This window comes from Convolutriloba macropyga, chromosome 4 (assembly GCF_964194025.1).
Source record: "Convolutriloba macropyga chromosome 4, txConMacr16.3, whole genome shotgun sequence".
NCBI lineage: Eukaryota > Metazoa > Xenacoelomorpha > Acoela > Convolutidae > Convolutriloba > Convolutriloba macropyga.
This window is the reverse complement of record NC_134471.1, coordinates 13,861,712-13,875,512: the sequence shown is the minus strand read 5'-3', so window position 1 is coordinate 13,875,512 and position 13,801 is coordinate 13,861,712. Positions and strand designations below refer to the sequence as shown.

Genomic DNA, 13,801 nt, shown 5'->3' with positions numbered 1-13,801 from the left:
CATTTTCGCAGATATGATCATACCGAATAGTCAACACATTAAGCAGATAGGCTTTATTCAAATGAATTCGCTCTATAACTATTCTTCAAATTTGTTAGCAGTACAGTTTTTCTGAACTATGAAGACACCTTGTCATTTTGTCCAGTGACGTCATTAAGCAAGTCGGCTTTTAAAAAAAAATAAGTACAGAAAGATCAGAATACACAAAATCATCTTTTTCACTCAACTTACGTGAAATTATTCGGAAAACCCTAAAAACTATTTCTTTTTATATAAAAATGCATAATTTTGCACAATTCAGATGGTTTTATCTTACAATTTTAGATAATGAAGATTTAAAGAAAGGCGAATTTAACGCAGTGCCTTGAATGTTTGTTGTATTACATTTGTTGTATTTGTTATATTACATAATTGATCAAGTAAGTTAATCGAAATAGTCTTTATAGTTTTCATAATCGAAGTTTTTGAGCTAATTGGTGCTTTTATTACTGCTCTCGATACAAGGCTCTCAAATTGTACGTTTTGCAACCTAATGAAGCTCAAATATACAGTTCAAATATTTTTGGTCTCATCTTTAAGAACCGGTCGGGCAGCAGAATCAAAATATTCAATTAATGTTCTTCTGGAAAATAGTTTCTTCCTCTCTTCAATCCTGTTTTGGTTTTATCCCGCATAGTCTACAACACAATAGTACCACTCCACCACTGAGAGATATAAAAACACTTCCGAAAACAGCTATGTAAAACACAAGTTGCTTATAAACGTGATGTTCGATGTTGATCATCGGAGGTGGTCGCACCAGTTTGATCGCGTTGTTTGCAACTTGTTCAACAACTTCGGCTGCTTTGTCGTATCCCCCGAGTGACGTCATAAGAGTTTTGCTCTTTTCAAGGTTTCGCTTCATCGTCTCATAGCGAACGGGTTCTGCAAAATGGCAGGGCTCTTTTTAAACCGCCAAAATGAAGAATTTTAAAAAAAAAATACTTAGTCAAAAAGAGAAATGTATATAATGATAGAAATATTACAACGACGGAATGACCAAATTCTCAAAATGAGTGTGCCCACGTTCTGACTTTTTACTGTTAATTTGCCTTATTGCTTTTAAATGAAATTGTTTATCGTTATAAAATTTTTGCCCCCCCCGCCCCGTTGTTTTTAATGCCCCCGATTCCCCCATTACAATTTATGTGTTGCTATATAGCACGTCACTGTGTAAAAAAACTATACGTGCGCCGCGGATATAAGAGATATATACCCACTAACTATTGGGGGGAGGGAGCGGTAGAATAGATCCAACTTTTCTTCTCGACATTTTGGCGCAATAAAGTAGAACAGCATTAATGCATTAAGTAATACGAAGTCATAGATAGTTCAACACAATGAGAGTAAGACTTTGTTAGATAATAAAGCGAAGTTGAGGTCAAACATATTTTCCGTGCACATATGAGTCTATAAAAAGGCAATTTTAGCGTGCAAAGTTTTTGATGATATGTTATATGATCATGTATTTTAGTAGATATATAGAGTTTTTTGGGCACTGGTTGTAAAATTTTTAGCGGTTATCTATCAACTATAAAAAAGGAGACATGCAAAGACTTTTTCCTCTCATGACACATTTTTTGTTGTTGTTTTCTCTCCATTTGAAAATTGTCTCGAAACAATTTCTCGGTTCAACAAAAATTAACTATTAAGCGTTTTCGAAATGTAACAAATGAAATTGTATAAATGCTATGTTAATGAAAAACTAAAAAACATAGCAGGACAAGTCCTGACGTACAATTCAAAGAATTTTCATTGACTTAACAAACAGCTAGACCTAGAACGGGAAAACCAGTTTTAAAAAAAATAGATGAAAAAAAAACAAAAAAAAACAGAAAATCAATGTCAAAATGCTGCTAGGGAGAACAAAAAACCACTAGTGAGATATGTAATTTTGATTCTAACAAAAAACTAGGTCCAAAATGAGCTGTGAATGGATTGGGAAAACTATTTAGAAACAAATCCGATCCAAAAAATCGAAAAAACAGTAAAAATCAGAGTGAAATTGCCGCATGTGAACAAAAAACCACTACCGAGAAACCGAATTTTTGTTCAAACACCGTTTTCTCATTCTACTTTTAAAATAGAGCGAAAAAAATTCACGACTCAAAACAACTCGCTTTTTCGCTCCATTTCCTGTTTCGGCGTGACCAAAATCACCATTCCAATTTGACTTCAAAAATCATAAAAATGTGTGAACAGATCTTAAAAAAAAGACAGCGCCCCAATACAATTCAAACTTTTTGAATTGTAAAAAAAGACACCGCCCCAATACAATTCAAATTCTTTGAATTGTAAAAAAAAGTTTACTTCCGTAGTATAGAGGCATTATATACTAAGATTTTAGACCAAGAATTGAGAAGTCTCTAGTGCTGAAAAACAACCACAAAAACTATCATTTCCAATTAATATAGGTGAAAAACGCCCATTTCCGGTGAACAGTTTATCAGCGGTCTTGACAATTGGCAACTTTCTTTACAAGATGTCTTAAATTTTCTGTGAGGAGCTGCCTTAGTCGGAACAGGATGTTAACTTAGAAAGATTTTGAAACAATATTGCAAGTCGGACATGAATCTTGAAACACCTTCAAGAAAATGTTTCAAGGTTCTGGCGCGATCCCAACTACATCCAAAAATGAAGGTCTCTATGGAGGACCAGGGTCTATATGAAAATTAAAATTATCTTAAGAGTTAGTATTCATATTGATGACTTCCATATTCATATTGAAATTAATATTTTCCCCATTTCTACCAAAATTCCTTGTTGAATCTGTGAAGCTTCTGTTTTTCGTTTACATAAAAATTAGAATTTCTACCCTTAAGCAATAAAGATTATTCAAGAAAATCGTAATCAAAAAAGGCCCTAGTAAGAGATCCAGTTTCTTCGAAATCTCAGCAAAAGACAGCTCGACCAGTGGAACTGCAAGGTCGTTACTGACCAGTTGATACGCATTCACTGGCTGGTCTCCAAATCCAGGGAAGACTAACATCGGTGTCTCAGAATAAATTCCTTCCTGTAGTGAGTTGGCTCCTGAAATACAGCGCGAATAGTTGGCTCAACAGAAGTTTCTGGAAGTTTTTTTTTCTAGAGAACAGTGGAAGTACTTGAGGGCTCAGCTCAAGGTTGAATGAAACAAGCCTACTATGTTTTTTTTAAATGAGCAATAAAATATTTAATAGGTTTAATTTACATTTTAATAACTTAGATAGAGAAAAATTCAGCTGGTGCAATATCAATTTCATTCTGTTTTTGATACAAATTTGGTCAAAAAATAGTAAGAAATTTAACTTTTTACAGACACAGTTATAGATCTCTTTGAATCAAGCCTTGGACTATTAAAAAACAACAAGTTTATTCATGACAAATTGTCTTTAAAAGTAGTGTCTGGTGATAAAATCTCAAAAAAGTTCCAATTGTACCAAATTGTTTTTTTTTAAAAAATATTACATTAACACATATTTATTTTAGAAGGAAAGTTGGTAATGTTTTAGTGTTGCGTATTAGGTGTATATGAAATTGTTGTTTTTTGTCCTAAAAACTTGATAAAGGAATTAAACGAGGCCACTACCATAAGTGCAATCAAGAATAAAAACAACACTCACCAGCACCAATTTGTGGGCTTTCATAAGCAGTGGAAAAAGTTGGAATAGATCTAATCGAAAGTTAAGGGTCTGTTAATAAGTTTTTGGATTTAAAGAAAGACACTAAAATGGAGTGCAGGAAAACATCCCATTTTATTCTGAAAATTATCTGTGGTTTTGCTGCGAATACAGAACTAATTGTAGATTTTTCTCATAAAATTAGTAAGACTTGCAAGAAACACAATTATATTTGAAAAACTTAAATGCCATTTAATTGTTTAATTGTGGCTTCGCAACTTGAGTAGCCTTGGTTTTAATTCTCAACTGAACATGATTGAATCGTTGACTGATGTTATCAAATTTAAAATGTAGTGCGTTTTTTTTTCTTACACAAGGTATATTTTTTCTCCTTTTGACCCCTAAATTTTGGTTGATGACAAATTCCAAGAAATCCTTTGCTCAAAAAATTATTTGAAATTCTCTGTAATCAGGTCATTGTTCCATTCTGTGAATTAATTCTGTTTCATTGAAAATTTTTCTTTTTCTGCCAAAACTAGCTGTGTGCATATTTGCTTTTTCAGCTTTTCAGCTATAGCAATTTCTTCTAACATCATAGCAGTCTCAAATCTCTTACAAACTGCAAATTCACCAAACACTGGTAATTTTCAATCGACTCTTAATTATCTGGTTTCTTACAGAGCAGTAAAGTGATATGTTTTGGGAATTTTTATTGATAGAGAGAGAGAGAGAACTAGGCTTCTTTTGTGAGTCCAGCTGATAGAAGCGCCCCAGGGCAGGAGCCCTTAAATTACTTAAAAAAGCAGGGGCGTATTACTTTTGCAGCTGAAAAGCGAATATACATGTCACTATTGGCAAATTTTGCTGACTTTCATCAAACTGTTTTTGTGAAATGTTTAATCAGCGTTTTTTTAAATGTTCCAAAATTCTGGTGTTTTTATTCAATATCAAAAAACAATATTTGAAGAAAAAAAACTAGTATGTATGGCTCCAAGACTGCTATCCCCAACCCGAGTGTCATAGACTTTCATAGCTGAATCAGTATATTCCAATAGTAAGTGGACAATTCAGTACTGCATCAGAGTGACCTAAGGGTACTTTGTTAGCAAAGTATGTGCAGTATTATTCCACAAAGCATTTTTTTCTAAAAAATAGGATGTACATGATGTTTTGAGTGCATAATGTTCATAGACTTTTCAGAAAACAAAAGAAATTTTCGAATTGAAATATAAGTTTTGATTGAACATGAAAAAGCTATTTTTAACCAAAACAATACAGAATGCGTTCTAGATTTAGAGCTCACTAAATCAGACTTGCAGCCAGGGGGTTCTAGATTTGCAGCCGGGGGGGGGGTGTTATGGGGGACAAATTTGAACAGTGTCAATACGAAACATGTCAGGGTATCGTAATTATTCATAATTGTAAATGAATAATAATTAGATACTTCTTTTTGAATAATTGAATAGTTGACATTTTGAAGGGTTTTTTAACAAATTAATTGTCATTATGGTGAATTAATTTTTAATTTTTGCAATTGCCCATGCAATTGCCCAGTACAGAATTGAAGTGCATTATGTTACCACTAAATTCAGAATTTCATTGTAAATTTTGCTATGGAATGTCTATGAAGTGCCATGATCAGAACTCTGCCCATAGCAAAAATAATAATGAAATTTTTATGATTCCGTACTGAAATATCATGAGACTCAGATCCGGGATTACACATTTCTTTTTCCACATGTAAAAAATATCGTTGTTACGGGGTTTGTTTACGGGAGTTCATTGTTAACTTATCAGCTTACATCATATTATTTGAATTTTTCAGCTAAAATTTTTCATTCGATAAAAGTTGATAACAGCCGATAACAGTTAATTTAATAACAGTCTTTCAAAGTAGAGCTAAGTGTTTGTGCCTTGATAAATTCTTAGACACCTATAACTTTGGTCCAAGGTCTAGAGCTGATCGATTGCTTACTCTAATTTAAAAGATCTCTGATTCACTTTAAATGGAGCACCTTATTCCGCTGTTATCCCAACTCTAATATACTCTGTAGGCAAGCTACGGGATCCAAAATTAGCCACATAAAGTAATAAAAAAGCTACTTCTACCTGCGTGAGTTAGAAAAACTTTGACTTCGTTCTTCATTAGCAGCGACAGTTGTGCGACTTTGGTTGTCAGCATCAAGTTCGGTCCATCAACATTTTTAGCTTTCAGCGCATTGAAATAATTCCCTGATGCCGACCAAATAAAAGAATATTTCGTCTGTTTTGCTAAATCTCTCAACAAACTGACCAATTTCGACATCTCCATTTGAAAAACTGTCCCCAGTGACATATAAACTACAGTTTTATCAGTTTTGGAAATAAAATTTTCGATGTCATTGTTTACCTCTTTGAAGCATGTCTCATCCGGGAGGTATCCGACATGTCGTATATTGTTGTCATAATCTATAAATCGAATGTTGCTCAGGAAAATGTCAGGTGGTCCCATGTGAATAACATGTGAAAAATGATAATAATATCCAAAGGGGTTGGCGTATTTTATTTTGGCGTTGCTGAGTTTCGGTTCCATGTTGTGTTCAGCGTTGATCTCATTAACAATGGCGTAAATATTTTCAGAGGCAATTTTTTGCCATATTAGATCAGTCACAAACTGTAGAAATTTGACCACAAAGTTGGGCAACCTCAAAGGCGACCCATTTTCCGTGCTCCTCAGGTAGTCAACGGCTAGCAAAACTAATTATTGTTCTTTTGGCTAATCTATAACTTCATCTTAGTTTTTGAACAGTTTCTTTTATCCTCGTTAAAATTTTCTTTTCTTAATGATTTCTCTTACCGTGTTTGAACAAACTGTGTTGTACGGTGGTAATTTGTTACAGTTTTAAGTTTTCATTAAATCAGACAGTATAAAAGCTTATTCTAATTTTTATCGACTGATTTCTACTGACTTTTGTCCTTATACTTTTCTTTTTGGGAACACATCAGCGTAAGAGTTTCATTCTCATCAGAAAAGTTGCATAGAAAACTTGAACACGCTCCTAGCCGTAAGAAGATTGATGAATAAATATCTACAAAATAATGAATGACCATAGTATTGAATGAATAATTTTTCAAAAAAAATTGGACGGACATAGTTTAGGAGACCAGAAAATGGGTGCCTAGTTTCTGGAATGTAAATCAAACTCATGAAAGAGTCTGGTTCCGATTCCAGTGGGATGACTAAGGGTCCAACATAGTGAGTAACCACTGGGATGTTGTGAAGTTCGGCAGCCAAATGAGCTCCAAGGAGTAAGTAGTCCGTAACAATGACGTCATAATTTGATTTCTGTTGAAGATATTCGTGAGTTTTGTCGAACGCCACTCTAAATTAAAAGCATAGTTTTTTGTTTCGCAATAAAAAAACGCGCTATTTGATTTCAATTGTCTACAAAATTGAGCCAAACTTAACAATGTTGCATTCGTCACATATGTTCTCAAATAAAAAAGTGGACTAAATGCAGCAATATTGACAAGTGCAAATAATGCTGAACTAACGGTGAAGAAAAATTCCACTTTTTCCCCACTCTCTCCGCCAATTTTTAACGGTGGACACCTCGAACTGAGACTCTACTAATTAATGAAGGCCATATCTCAGGGACTCACTGATAACATAACCATAGGCCACAATTTTGAGCATTTAACCGCATTAAAAAACGTATAAATGGACCTTGACTTTTATAGTCCGAAATTATTGCATGACACCCAATTTGTAGAACTAAATGTCTCTGTGATCTGTGATATGGGTGCAAAGGTGCAAAACTGCTAAGCTTGCATGATATTGTTAGGTGCCATGTTATTATAATTGCGTTCCTAAATAATGCGAGGGCCATTTCTGACATTAATCACCAATTAGGCTTTCTTTCCTTCATTGCGTTCTATTTGACAGGTCGTCAATTAGATTCAGTTCACAATAGATCCAGTAATCATTGGAAAATGGCTGGTGCGGGCAATTGTGACGTAAGCGTGGGTAAAACCCAAAAACATGGGTCGCTGTTTTCTACGGTTACTCAAAAACGGGCATAGTATTCAATTGAGAGGGTTATTTCAACTTTGAAGCCAATAAGCACTTAATTCGCTTATTGTCACTTTTCTCGACACATACTTTTTTTACAATCCTAATCTTTGAAATAGTCGTCAATTACAAGAATTAGTGTCATTTTTGGATAGAATAACTGATAAAATTTAACCATTTGCAAACTAAAAAGCTGTTTTGCAACACCTTACAAATCATACCGAATGATTGCTTGTCTAAATAGTCTATAAATCTTGCAACAAAATGTAAGCAGGTCATCAAATTTTAACCACATTTGTGTGAACGATATTGTCACAGCAGCGTCAGCTTAAACTTCTTATAAGTCATTGTGTACAAATAACACAGAGCAATTTTGTAATCTGAAGAGAGGGAACTGCCGTTATCCTGTACACCAACGAATAAAGGCATGGATGTATTTTCGTGTGTATGGCAGGTAAGAGTGGGATGATTTAAAAACAGGTTGTTTGCTGGGACAACTGTCTTTACCTCTCAATTTAGATGGTCGAAGGTCGAATTAGTCATTCTTCATCTTCGCACCTTTAGACATGATGATTTTCCAGACAATATAATGCGTGCAACTACCACCAACAACGTACGCTCAATAAGTGATCATTAAGTGACTGCTGGCTGTCGTGTTTAAAAGTTTATTTAGGTAACAAACTCTTAACTGATACCGAAATACTATTACACGTCACGGCAAAATGCTATTGAACATAGATATGCATACCTAGCATTTTCTTTGACTGGTCTTAGAGTAGATTCAAGAGTGGTGACAGTTCAATAAAGTGCTTTCCAAACAAAATAAAAAATATTAGGCTAAATGAAAACGTTCAAGATTATATTTATTGTTATGTCAGGTGGGAAATCGTGTTTTGTAATTCTGAGAAATAATACGTATAGCGCAAACAGAAAAAAAGATGTCAGCGAAAGTTTTATTACCACACGCGCCAAAATATCTATCTGATGATATAATTTATGCATTTCACGCCTTGTACAACTTACAATGATTAAACTCGTCAACGCCAGCCATTGATGGAAATCCGGCTGCTTGGTTAACAAGTATAAAATGATTGGGTGCTTTAGCGCATAAGTCGGACAGGTCGGATCTTACGGGCGTTGACGGACGTGAGTTGAGTGCGTGTTCGATTTTGACCAGAAAAATAATAGTTCTTAAATCTTCATCTGTGAGGCGAAGCGATCCGAGGATGGTATACAGTACTCTTTTCAAAAAACGGACCTACGTCTCCTAGATGCCAGTTTGGCGTGGCGCACTGGGAGGAGTGAATTATAATTAATTCATTGATCATCGAGCTGCGCGGCAATGTTGATCGTTTTCCAAATTTAAATACAATCCCGGAGCTCTTTGCCCCTGCAACAAAATTAGTTTTACTATCGGAACAAATGATGCTAGGTGTTCTTCGACGAATAACGGACCACTCAACTCCCATTACGCCTTTACGCAAGAACTAGCGTCCATAAGAGGACGGTTTCTAAATGGCGAGCGCGATTAGTCAAACCAGTGAAGACGAATCCCCACCTCTTCTCGGTAGTCAGACGAACGGCGAAGTAAAATGGGCCAAAGTAATAGACCGGTGTTTGTAAAAGGGGCAGACTGGAATGCAAGTGTCTCTTCGGGACGCGCAATCATCAGGGTTGAATGGTTGCCGAGCGAAAACCTTCTGCACAAAACGCAGGCTAATTTATTGGAACGTAGTGATAAACGTAATTTAAGGATGGAATAACGTTCCTATACTTTAGAAGGCAGATATTCAAAGCCTTGATATTAAATTGTTACGTCATTAAGCCTCAGAAACAGTTTGGCGACAGATGACGCTCATGCAGCTCGAGAGGGTGCCTAATGACAAAGTAGTCAATTCCTATTAGCCAACTTAGTCGATCAGAAGAGCGGCTGAGACCATGAGGCCCAATAAAAGGTGACAACTGAGCAATACGGATGCTCTTCTTGACGGGTTTGATATCAATACGATCCTCCCTTTCAATACTGAGGTATTTTTCTTGAAGAAATTAGTGACGATGATGCTCTGCTTGGTCAAGCCCAGGAGGATCGGCTATGTAACCGTCTATATTGCGGTAACATTTGTGTGATGGTAACAGACGGATCATATGGGATGCTATCTGGAGGATTTTCTGAAAATAGCTGAATTTGTCAAACGGGATCAGAACATTATTTCGTTCTCTTGCCACCTTGGTTGCTTACAACACCGCGCTTGATGTGATGTTACCTCTGACATTGAAGGTCAGCTCAAAAGAGAAGTGGTTAGCTCTTGAGAAATAAGGACCTTTCAAACAGCTATTGGATTGCAAAGTCTCAGTGGTTAAAACAAATAGTCAGATGTTTATCTGGAAATGTTTCAAATAAACAGATAATCCATTACAGATTGTCTTATCTAATCAGACTATTTTTATTATTTTTCAATTAAAAGTTTTTATCGAGATAACTTTTGTACTTAAGTTTTAATACCACACGCGCAAAAATATCTATCTGATGATATAGTTTATGCATTTCATGCATTGTACAACTCACGATGATTAAACTCGTCAACGCCAGCCATTGATGGAAATCCGGCTGCTTGGTTAACAAATATAAAATGATTGGGTGCTTTGGTGCCTAAGTCGGACAGGTCAGAGCTTACGGGCATTGACGGACGTGAGTTGAGTGCGTGTTCGATTTCGACCAGAAAAATAATAGTCCTTAAATCGTAATCTGTGGGGCGAAGCGTTCCGAGGATGGTTTACAGTACTCTTTTGAAACAACGGACCCACTTCGTTTAGATTCCAGTTTGGCGTGGCGCACTGGGAGGAGTGAGTATTACTTAATTCATTGATCAGCGAGCTGCGCGGCGATATCGATCGTTTTCCATATTTAAATACACTCACGGAGCTTTTTGCCCCTGCAACAAAGTTACTTCTACTATCAGACCAAATCATGCTAGGTGTTCTTTGACGAATAACGAACCACTCAACTCCCATTACGCAAGAACTAGCGTCCATAACAGGACGGTTTCTACATGGCCAGCGCAATTAGTCAAACAAGTGAAGACGAATCCGCACCTCTTCTCGGTAGTCTGACGAATGGCGAATTAAAATGGGCCAAATTAATCTACCGATGCTCGTAAAAGGAGCAGACTGGAATGCAATTGTCTCTTCAGGACTCTCCATCATCAGGGTTGAATGGTTGCCCAGCGGAAACTTCTGCACAAAACGCAGTCCAAAATATTGTAACGCAGTGATGAAAGTAATTTAAGGATTGCATAACGTTCTTGTACTTTAGAAGGCAGATATTCAAAGCCTTGATACTAAATTATTACGTCATTGTACCTTAGAAACAGTTTAGCGACGGATGACACTCATGCAGCACGATAGGGTGCCTAATGACAAAGTAGTCAACTTCTATTAGCCAACGTAGTCAATCAGAAGAGCGGATGAGACCATGAGGCCCAATAAACGTTGGAAACTGAGCAATACGGATGCTCTTCTTGACGGATTTGATATCAATACGATCCTTCCTTTCGATACTGAGGTATTTTTCTTGAAGAAATTAGTGAAGATGACGCTCTGCTTGGTCAAGCCCAGCAGGATTGGCTATGCAATCGTCTATGTTGCGGTAACATTTGTGTGATGGTAACAGACGGACCATATAAGATGCTATCCGGAGAATTTATTGAAAAGAGCTGAACTTCTCAAATGCGATCAGAACCTTACTTCGTTCTTTAGCCAGCTTGTTTGCTTACAACACCGAGCTTGATGTGATGTTACCTATGACATTAAAGGTTGGCTCAAAAGAGAAGTAGCTTTGAGAAGTTAGGACCTTTCAAACAGCTATTGGATTGCAAAATCTCAGTGGGTAAAATAAACAGTCAGATTTTCGTCTCGAAGTGTTCCAAATAAACAGATATTCAATTACAGATTGTCTTATATAGTCAGACTATTTTTAATATTTTTTGAGTAAAATTTTTTATCAAACTAACTTTTGATAGAAAGTATAAAAGGATAAACTTTTCGAATTTTCCAGCTGAGCAAAATTTTCGAAATACTGTTCAACCAGGCTGGTAGGCAACAGACATTTTCTAGGATCAGATTTTGTCTGTGATATCTTTTTCGTGACTTAGTTGCAAGATAAAACTAGAACTTGAAATATGAGACGTTTTGTTCTCTAAAATAGATTAAAAAGAATACATTTGCACATATTAGAATGTAAAAGTCCATCTTAATTTCATGCTTTTTTATTTCAAAATAATCAAAAGCACAAATTTACAATAATTTGGTTGAAAATAGTTTAACTGAAATGCTCAAATTGAAGTATTTATTGCTACCCAGGTTGAGTTGCCAGACCGAAAGTCGATATGTCCAGGCCGTCCCAGACGGATAGTGTCTATTTCCAGACTCTCCCAAACGGAAAGTGCCTATGTCCAGACTTTCGTGCGTTCAAAATTTTTCGTGCGTTCATCGTGCGTTCAAAAGTCCTCATGTCCAGACTTTCGTGCGTTCAAAATAGCCCGTGTCCCGATTTTCGTGCGTTCCAAAGGAAAATTCGTGCGCTAAAAAATGATAATTTGTGCGGTCATGTCCAGACTATAGTGCGTTCAAAAGGCCTTATGTCCAGACTTTCGTGCGTTCAAAAACGCCTATGTCCAGATTTTTTTGTGTTCCAAAGTTACATATGTCCAGACTATCGTGCGTTCAAAATTGCTTATGTCCAGACTATCGTGCGTTCAAAATTGCATATGTCCAGACTATCGTGCGTTCAAAATTGCTTATGTCCAGACTATCGTGCGTTCAAAATTGCATATGTCCAGACTATCGTGCGTTCAAAATTGCATATGTCCAGACTATCGTGCGTTCATTTATTTTCCAGACCGTGTAATTTTGAACGCACGACGCCACCTTTTGCGTTCATTTTGGTCTGGACATATCGACTTTCGGTCTGGGACCTCAACCTGGGTACATTCTTGGCGTTGTTGCTGGAGATAATTGCAAACAAATCATTTCTGCTATTGATGCATTCATAAATATTGCTGATTTAAGAGCGGGTACTGTGCTTACTTGGTACCGTTGTTAGCGAATGTCTCCCTGGCGTGAAGCAGACCCTGGATCTGGTTGTCCGCTTTGACGGACTCCACCGTGTACATTATGGCCTCAAAACAGTTAGAGGCGTTTTTAAACATGCTCGCAACTGCAATGTATCAATGTAGTCCTTCCAACATTTCATTGTCTATAATTTTGATTATGCACCCAGGCTTAGACCTCGACTTACGAAAAAACCATACTTGAAAAAAACCATGGACCGAAATTATCATTCTCAACCTCTACTGGGCTCAGATTAATCAAGCTGGACATTAGATCGACCCAAATGTTTTGCACGGCTTTCGCTCGACTCAAAATATTGAATTGCAAAAACTGGCTATTGTCAATTCATGAGTTGAGCAGAAGTCTTTTAATGAGTCTGCATTATAGCCTCGAAAGTTTTGCGTGAAATTTTATCGCTAACTAGAGATTATAAAGTAGTCAGCATGTATGCTCCTTCTTCATCTTTTGAGGAGATTCTACTCAGCCGCTACTCAAAATATGCATTATTTAAAAAACAGTTTGTACAGAAGCAACAAAAAATAAAATAATTCTTTGTCCGATTTTGCAAGAAAGCAGACTTATGAAAATACTTTTACTTGACCCATGAAAATATCCTGCGTGGCCGATGAGGTCCTCCACCCCCCGGACTATTGAAATCATATTTTTCAAACGATGAAAAACAATGATTGATCATCCAAAATGCGTATGATAAGACCATGCCTGACTCAAACTGCACGTGGACTTTTCTTGACCCATGAGAGGACTCTTCCTCGACTTTTTGTTTTGAAGCTCGACCGTGTAATTTAAGTTAAGAATGCCCCTCCCCACTAAAAGTTTTGAGTCTTTTCAAACTTTGACAAACTTTGGCAAAAGAAGTACCTATCGAAACTTTGGTAAAAACAAATACCTATCGAAAATAAGGAAAACGTTTACAATCTTAATCAAACTTGCCTTACGATTTAGTGCCCTTATCAAATAAAGTTGACCATTTGCTCCATTTTAC

The 13,801-nt window shown here is 36.4% G+C and overlaps 1 protein-coding gene across 1 annotated transcript; it reads right to left on the bottom strand.

Moving 5' to 3' along the window:
- Positions 1-237: 237 nt before the first annotated feature.
- LOC142338269 (UDP-glucuronosyltransferase 2B33-like) lies at positions 238-12,901 on the bottom strand. The gene is made up of 5 exons (XM_075387945.1): positions 12,775-12,901; positions 6,797-7,000; positions 5,748-6,322; positions 2,899-3,069; positions 238-921 (listed from the first exon to the last, which is right to left on the bottom strand). The coding sequence occupies exons 1-5, from the start codon at positions 12,894-12,896 to the stop codon at positions 647-649; spliced, it is 1,347 nt and encodes a 448-aa protein (XP_075244060.1). The 5' UTR covers positions 12,897-12,901; the 3' UTR covers positions 238-646.
- Positions 12,902-13,801: the final 900 nt, after the last annotated feature.